The sequence below is a fragment of the Cherax quadricarinatus genome, chromosome 57, assembly GCF_038502225.1.
Source record: "Cherax quadricarinatus isolate ZL_2023a chromosome 57, ASM3850222v1, whole genome shotgun sequence".
In the NCBI taxonomy this organism is placed as follows: Eukaryota; Metazoa; Arthropoda; class Malacostraca; order Decapoda; family Parastacidae; genus Cherax; species Cherax quadricarinatus.
This window is the reverse complement of record NC_091348.1, coordinates 21,593,614-21,602,496: the sequence shown is the minus strand read 5'-3', so window position 1 is coordinate 21,602,496 and position 8,883 is coordinate 21,593,614. Positions and strand designations below refer to the sequence as shown.

General features: G+C 37.6%; 1 protein-coding gene across 2 annotated transcripts; it reads right to left on the bottom strand.

Moving 5' to 3' along the window:
- Nucleotides 1–2,141: 2,141 nt before the first annotated feature.
- On the bottom strand, nt 2,142–7,448 carry LOC128693536 (rRNA methyltransferase 1, mitochondrial). 2 transcript variants are annotated; one of them, XM_053783256.2, is made up of 4 exons: nt 7,290–7,448; nt 4,547–5,429; nt 4,039–4,241; nt 2,142–2,649 (listed from the first exon to the last, which is right to left on the bottom strand). In XM_053783256.2, exons 2-4 carry the CDS (start codon nt 5,425–5,427, stop codon nt 2,480–2,482), a joined length of 1,254 nt encoding a protein of 417 aa, XP_053639231.2. In that variant the 5' UTR covers nt 5,428–5,429; nt 7,290–7,448; the 3' UTR covers nt 2,142–2,479. The 2 variants fall into 2 exon arrangements, with proteins under 2 accessions (XP_053639231.2, XP_053639230.2); XM_053783255.2 differs by lacking the exon at nt 7,290–7,448 and having other exon boundaries at nt 4,547–5,445.
- Between the last annotated feature and the right edge of the window lie 1,435 nt (nt 7,449–8,883).

The window sequence follows — 8,883 nt, the reverse complement described above, 5'->3', positions numbered from 1 at the left end:
ACAGGAGCAGCAGGTGAATGGAAATTTAACCATAAGATTCCTCCCTCCCTGGGATTGAACCTGGGATCATTTAGTTGTGAACTGACCATTCTGTAAGTGATTTACTGAAGGAAAACAAGGAAAAATATTATTATTATTATTGCTGAACATAGTCTGTCTCCCACCAAGGTATGGTGACCCCAAAATAGGAAATACTCTCACCATCACTCACTCCATCACTGTCTTGCCAGAGATGCACTAATACTACAGTTTAGCTGCAACTCCAAACTGCAATATTCCCACCCCTCCTTCAGAATGCAGGCACTGTACTTCCCACCTCCAGGACTCAAGTCCAGCTAACCAGTTTATTATTATTATTATTGTATTTATGGGGGGGCACTAAACCTGCAGGAGTGGGAACTTTGATTATCAAAAGTAAGTAATGACAGCAATAGTTACTTACCTTAGTGTATTGTCAGGGTTCTGGTAGTGGCAGCAAAGAAGCCACCTCTGGCGAAGATGGTGTATTGTCACCTTGGCTGTATCGAAGACAAGAATTATGGGGTTAGTGATATATCCTAACATGTATTATGTGATATCAATGCCCTACACATTTATTTCACATAAGAGAGATTGTGTTACTGCACTTGCTGGGCAATCACCCATATATATCACATGGGTCAAGTAGGCACAAGTCTAAATGTCTGTAACATACCCTAAACAAATTACTGCATTATCTTAGAGGACAGGTACAAGAAATTTAGACTTACCTTGGCTATGAGCTGTTTGATATTACCATGTATCTGGTATATGAGATCTGAGAATGAAGGCCTGATAGAAGATACGTCGTCTATTCCACACGAATGATGCACAGGACATCTCACTAACATTCATTATTTAGGCATGTTTAAGCACTGTCTCTGGAGGCACTAAGCACTAAAATTCAGCATCTTAATAACTACGCTCGCAGATTATTTATACACTTGTAGACTCCTGCCTATGTCAGTGGAGTACTGTAAAGTACACTCATAGACTTTATTCAATTATTCAAATGTCACCAGACTTACTGATGTTCAGACCATCACTTTTCATGGTGTATTAGTAATATATCACAACAGAGTTCACTGGCAAATGCCTTCATATGGCTGGTCTTATGCAATTTAGTGTGTTAAGATGGCGTACACCTGAACCCCGATACTCTTATCTTGGACTGACTCTCCTTTGTTCATAGTAATTTGACTACTATCAATGCTTAATTTATTTCTGTAGTTAGTTAGTGCACTGTGATAAGTTAGTTTCAAACTGAAGATAATACTGGTGAATACCTCTCCAAAGGCTATTACCATGCAAATTAATGTTTTAACATTGCAGACCCTGACTCAGTACTCTCTATCAACTGACTCCTGTCAGTTGAAAAGAGTAAAAGCACTGACATAACGGCATATTGCAATAGTGCCAACCTAACTATGTACCCATGTCAGTAATATCAAAGTTCCTCTTGATTAGAAAGTATCCTTAACTTCTGATTAGGCTAAGGACTCAAAGTGTTTATCTTACCTATGTCTCTTAACTACAAGTTTCTCTCAGTAAGCATGGCTAGTGTGTTGTCCTGGCCTTGGTTGGTGGGATATGAGGGCACATTAAGTTGTCCTTACAAGGAGAGGTAAGAGGTATGTATAGCTCACCCCACTGTACTACAGGGTGCATCTTCCCTTGATTACCTCCCCAGGTAATATCAGAGGCTAATTCCTCCACAGTAATGAGTTTTCCCAGATGCATCTTAAAGTTTAACAATATACTCTTCTCACTTTGATGGCTTCAAAAGGTTTATCATTATTATGTTTACAAGAAAGCACTAAACCCACATGGGTTATATAGCCAACACTGGTAGCATTTCCTGTTTTGCTCTATGACTTGGGATGCTTAACCTGTAAAATGTCCAAACGTATATATACGTTTTTTCAACATTTGAAAGTATGTAAACAAAGTAGATTTTTTTTTTTTTACATTTGAAAATGTGTAAAAAACTCTGATCTACTTTTTTTTTGTTATATTTGAAAACATGTAAAAAAAAACATAGATCTACTTTTGGAGCACTACACATGTGAACGAGGATCTGCTTGAACAGTTTAAGGGTTAATAGAGAGATTTCAAAAAAGTGGAATAATTTGGAGGAGTAATATTAACTTTATTATAAAAAATTCCTAATCATTTATAATAAAACCTTATTATCCACTTCACCTAAATTCACTTGTTTCCGCCTTTTGCTGAAGACACACACAAGACATGCCTTTCTTAAACTGATCCTTATATTATCAGCGAGATGGTAAAAAGTTAGCACATTCCCCTTCCATAAAAAGGCACAAAATGAGCAAATATTGATGAAGTGGATAAGGCTGCTTAACTATAAATGTACACACACATATACATCTTGCTAAACGTCCACTTAAGGTGCCTTCTCCTGTAGTTCTACCTATCCTCAAGAATGTCACATAAATTATCAGTTTCTGTGTAGGTTCAACTTTGTTTGGAGACAATGTAGAATAACTGCAGTTGCAACAGAAACATTAAGACAGTGGACATCGTTGCCCACCTCTCTTCCCGGCTTAACTGTGAGAACTGTTGTGCACTTGTTTTGTAAGTCATCAGCGACACCTGTTCCTTCATTTCCTGTGTCAAGGAGGAATTTACATGAGAAAACATGATTATTATATATATTTACCATATTCTGTAGCATATAAGATGCATATTTTTCAAAATCTGATAATGAAAACCACCCAGTGTCCTTACACAGTTGGGTCAAGCTTAGGATCTATGAACAATTCCATTTAACAAAAAGAAAAATTTTTTTAATAAAAAAATTGAAAAAAATAATAAATAAACAAGAAATATTCATTATATTTATGGTACGTCCTATATGCCAGTGTGTGTTATATGCAGCAAAATATGGTAGTTAACAGTACAGTTGTACAAAATATCTTACTCTTGGGATTTAATGAATAACAATAAAAAATTTATGAGAAATTCTAATTTTGAATTATTAGTCTGTTGATTGGAAGGTATAAACAAGTAGTCTGTTGATTGGAAGGTATAAACAAGTAGTCTGTTGATTGGAAGGTATAAACAAGTAGTCTGTTGATTGGAAGGTATAAACAAGTAGTCTGTTGATTGGAAGGTATAAACAAGTAGTCTGTTGATTGGAAGGTATAAACAAGTAGTCTGTTGATTGGAAGGTATAAACAAGTAGTCTGTTGATTGGAAGGTATAAACAAGTAAAATACTACAACCTTTCCACATTTTTTCTTCTTTACAGAGCAACACTGCAAGCAGTTTGACAAGAGATGTAAATTTTGAAGAAAAGAAAAAGGAAAGAGAGGGAGACCAAAGCTTAATTTATGAATATGAAAGACTGCCTGATTATACTCCACTTATTATTACTTATTACAGTGTTCAACACCTACTCCAAGGTTGATTATCTCTTCTACAGGTTTCCCTTTATGTCTCTGCACTGCAGTGATAAAGCCACTGGAGGACAAAATGTCTACTAATATAAAGATACCCAGATGTTGCACATGTGTCCAATTCATCACCTTGTTGGTATTGTATAACACTGATATATTACACCCTGATAACACGAAACACTGGAGACAGAAGTACACAACGAGACGGAAGAGAACTACCACCCTCAAAATAAAAGTAATTCAGCATTGGTTCTCCTGCCTGACAAGTTCCCCATCATCTGTCACCCTTCATAACTCAGAATGTTAAATGTTATTATGAGGTAAACATATATCTTCCCTTTTTCCCCGTGAATCAGTACTGCATTAATGTATAAACAATACAAGAATGTAGTAACTAAACTACACCCTTTTACTTCACCATGGTACAATTATGATACCATATGTGAAAGGCTATCTGCTCAACAACACTACCTATATTACTTCAGTACCTGCTTATAAAATTAATACCGTATATAGTATATAGTGTATTTATCATTTTTATACAATTTCATATATATCACAATTTCTTTAAAGTTAAATATAAAAAATCTATATTTACCTATTACCAACAAAATGTTCCCTTGAGGCTTAAAGTCACTGGCAGATGTTGCTGAAGTATTTCCATTTGAAGCTGAGGATACCAAATGCCATCCTGCATCAGCCAGCAAGTTGAAGAGTTCTATGGGGTCATCAACCTGATACACGGGTAGTATCTCTGCTACTCCAGCACTGGCTTTACTCACTACACCAGAAATTCGACAGCTGCAGAGAAATCAGAGAATTAATGGAAAGGAAATTTAATTAAAATACCAGAAAGCAGAAAAAAAAGTCAATGGCCTGCACATTACAATCATAACTAAGCGCTAGACCCATAAAGGTCATACAGTGGCCTGCACTTAATATGAGCAATAATTTAATTACAGTATTAGTTATTCTTATTCAATTCATGGGAACACATTAAAGCCACACTGGTCATACAGAGCCAGGGGAATGAAAGACCAACAGGTTTGATCTAAAGAAATAATATATTTTAATCAAATATCCCATTTAGCAGAAAATAGTCTCACCTGTCTTCTTTAGTAGTCAATACTTTATCCACTCCCAAAAAGTATGCCGACCTCAAAACGGCTCCAAAATTCATAGGGTCCTGAATGCGATCTAGGTACAGCCATAATTGGAATGGTTTCTCTATGCTTTTGGCAGATGTCAATTCTGACTCATCTTCCACTAAATTTTTTTCTTCTATGATATTCCTGTTCACACTTTTATCTTGTTTTATAATCTGACTCAGCATTTCATTTTGCAGTTCTTCATATGAAAGACAACTTGCATCACAACATATACCTTGGTGCACTTGATCTCCTTTGAAAATAGACCTAAACTGTGCACTATTTAAACCCAGCAGTTTTATATTACGTTTCTGTCCAATCTCTAAAATTTCTTGAATTTTTTCATTTTTCACTTCAGATCCTTCTTTGTAAAGTATACAATGTAGTGTTCGTCTCTCAGCTCTAAGAGCTAAAAGAACTGGGTATACTCCATAAATAATTTCACCTAATAGGTTAATGCTAAATTTGGCATTATTTTTACTAACTCTTTCCAGTTTATGGACATCATTATTATAGGTAGCTTTCATTGCTTGATAAGGGTTTGGACGTCTGTCTGTGTAATCCTTTTTTAATTCTTCCGACATGTGCTTTCTTCTGTGATTCATGTGTTTACGTGTGTTATCATGTGAACGACCTTTCCACCTTTTATCATTATATATGCTGTCACTCTGCATATTTGAATAATTTCCTTGTTTAGTAACAGGAGATGTGATTCTTGGTAATTCATCTACATTGTTACCCACAGGGTCTGGCATTTGTGTATTAGTATAACGGAACTTGACTGTAGGAATAGAGAATGCTTTGTGGCTGCCATATCTCATAAATATCCTAGACAGCATCTCTGTAAACAGAAACATATGGGTGAGCTTTACTATCATCATGAAACAATGTGGAAATTTTATATACAGAATTACAAGGTGTGGAGTATTTATAAATAATAATTAATACTCTGCACCTTGACTCAGGTGTCACTTTAAATTAGCCACTAAGTGCAAAGTCTTAATGAATGCATGCTAATAAAGGATTAAAGCATGAGCATAATATAAAAATTAGTCTATATTAAGAATAATCCAGATTTAGTGGAATTTTTATTATTTTTTTTATTAACACATTGGCCGATTCCCACCAAGGCAGGGTGGCCCGAAAAAGAAAAACTTTCATCATCATTCACTCCATCACTGTCTTGCCAGAGGGTTGCTTTACACTACAGTTTATAAAACTGCAACATTAACACCCCTCCTTCAGAGTGCAGAGTGGAATTTACATGCAAATATTAAACATCTCCTTGGACCATTGTTGAGTGACAAAAACTGTTCTGACCTGACAAATTTTTGGTCTGTCCTGGATTACTGCTATCACAAAAATGTTATTACTTGACAATGATCCAGGACAAATTATAGCATTGTCATAAGGTTCCTTTTCCTAAGTGTGAATTTTTGGTGAATGCCTACTCATTCAGGGATTGAACCTCAGCTCTTCAGTTGTGAGCCAAAACCACTAGAAATGAAGTGAACTGAGCCTACTCTACTAGTTATATGTACACTACTGTAAAGCCATTATATATGGAGGGACTCGGGAAGAGTGGCAGAGCATTTGGTCTACAACCGAGAGTATCAAGGTTCAACTCCCAGGTGGGACATGGCATGTGGGCAAGTCTCCTAATACCTGATGTCCCTATTTACTTCGTAGTGAATAAGTACCCTGGCACTAGTTCATTGTTGCTTTTTAAGGGCCACAAAATGTCTACATGTCAGGTGTCTAGATGCTTAATTAGTGGTTAGATAATGCCCAACATGCTCATGATGTGGAGAAACAAACGAACAAATTGTTCAGAGCCAGAATCCATACATAGCTTTAAGAAGAGGTACAATAGAGCTCATGGAGCAGAGAGAGTGGACCTAGTAGCGACCAGCGAAGAGGTGGGGCCAGGAGCTGTGACTCGACCCCTGCAACCACAAATAGGTGAGTACCTCTTGTGGGTCTTTTCCAATAAATTATCATGGGAGCACTAAACCCATAGGGATTATACAGTGCCTGTGAGGGAGGATGGAAGGCATTCAGGGAAGTGGAGCACAGATCCAATCCCCTTGATCAAGAGCCTCACCAGCATCAAAGAACCTCCCTTGAGATGTCTTCCAATAAAGAATTATTGTTTTAAAAGCCGAGAACAACTCAGTAGAAAAATAAATACTACGTCTGGGTGTGTAGTTATTGTTGGTTTTAAGAGTTGACACGTCGGCTTTAAGAGCTAAATAAACGGTATAAATGGTATAAAATACCGACACAATGGAAATATAAATACATATGCAGTATAATGTGATCCTTTATTGACAACGTTTCGCCCACACAGTGGGCTTTTTCAAGTCACAAACAGATCTGTCTGTGACTTGAAAAAGCCCACTCTGTGGGCGAAACGTTGTCAATAAAGGATCACATTATACTGCATATGTGTTTATATTTCCAAACACTACCTCTCCTGGCTCAGCTGGCAGCCGTCTCAGCTGACACACTAAGGGACTGAGGTTTGATCTCCGGCACGAATTTTAACGTTGGATATACTTCCTTATAAATCCTGCCTCTGGTCACCTAGCAGAATTGGTCACTTTGTCTGACTTTTTTGGGTTATCCTGGGTAATTTACACATGTATGATAATTGTACTTATATGTACCTGTGCTTAAATAAACTTATTTACTTACTTACCTGGTTGTCAATAGACCGGTGAGGATCGTATCCTGAGGATCTCACTGGAAATAAAATAGATAATCTTTCTTTCTTTGTTGGGTTTCTAAGGGCAACTGACAGCAAAATATATAGGTGTTGTTGCTATTGTTGGGTTTGTAGGGCCACTGACAGCTTACGTCGTATCGAGTCCTGCTTCCCGGGGTACGGAGAAGATATATTGCCCAAAGCCGGGAGATGAAAGAAAAGAGAACAAGTGTCCCTTTGTAAACTGAACCAGAAACAAAAGTTCCCGATTATACCAGGTGGACCCTCTTTGTGCGGCTTTGCGCACATTCGGGGCAGTCTTTGACTGTACTTCTTCTCAGTGGATATGGGCTTGACCCCCCCAGACCGTCAGAAGATCCTGGCCTATACCTGCGCCTTCATGCTGGCCTTAGGGCGCACTGGGAACATATGATACGAACAGCCATTAGTCAACTTCCTTCCATTGTGGTCGAGGTTTTTTCAGGACACTGGAAGGCAGGGTTTGATACGGCGCAAGCTGTCAGTGGCCCTATAAACCTAACAACAACAGCGTGGGGCACCCACATTTATGTTTGCCCGAAATGCTCAAGTAAGTAAGTAAGTAAGTAAGTTTATTCAGGTATACACAAATACAGTTACATAGAATTATCATACATAGCAGCATATGTGTAGAGAACCTAGGATAACCCAAAAAAGTCAGACAGAGTGACTTATTTCCATTGGGGTCCTTTTACCTTATTATTATAGTATAAAGGTTATAATATTTTCTTATTATTCTACAATGAAGATAACATCTTATTATCATACTAAAAAGACTATCTGCTACACCAAGGTCATTAAGACTATCTACAATACGAGGGTCATTACAAGGAATAAGGTAAAATTTACACGTATGTTAGCTAAAAAATAGAAAATCATTCCCCTCCCTTTCTGTAGCTACATTCATCAGACACCTTTTGGCACTCTTCTTGAACTGGTTCACGCTATGACTGGCTTTGACATGTGCGGGTAGTCTGTTCCATTCCTTTATTGCTGTACAATAAAAGGTGTTTGAAGCCTGGCCACTGACTGTGGGTACTACAAAGTTGTGCTCTCTCCCCCTAGTACTATGATTGCTTTGGTTCCCAACCTTGACAAAATTGACAGCAAGATATTCTGGACATTGTTTGTGAGCAATTTTATAAACATGATTTAGCTTCAGTTGTTTTACTCTGTCTTCAACATTCAGCATATCCAACTGCTGTAATTCATCCTGGCCTACATGTTCTCTTGGTCCCAGCCCCAGGATGAATCTTACGATTTTGTTCTGGGTGATTTGCAGTCTATCTTTCAGTTTTTTTGTCAAGGCAGAGTACCAAGAAGAGCAAGCGTAATCCATATGGCATTGTATAAGGGCTAGACATAGGGTCCTGCGAGCCTCAGTAGGTAGACACTGTGCTTGTCTATACAGGAACTTCAGTTTGGCATTCGCTTTCTTTACTACACTGTTCCCTATCAATTCTCCTGACATGCATGGGTCAAAGGGGATTCCCAAATATTTTACTGATGAAACCAAAGTGATGGGCTCCCCATTACATTGAACATTAAA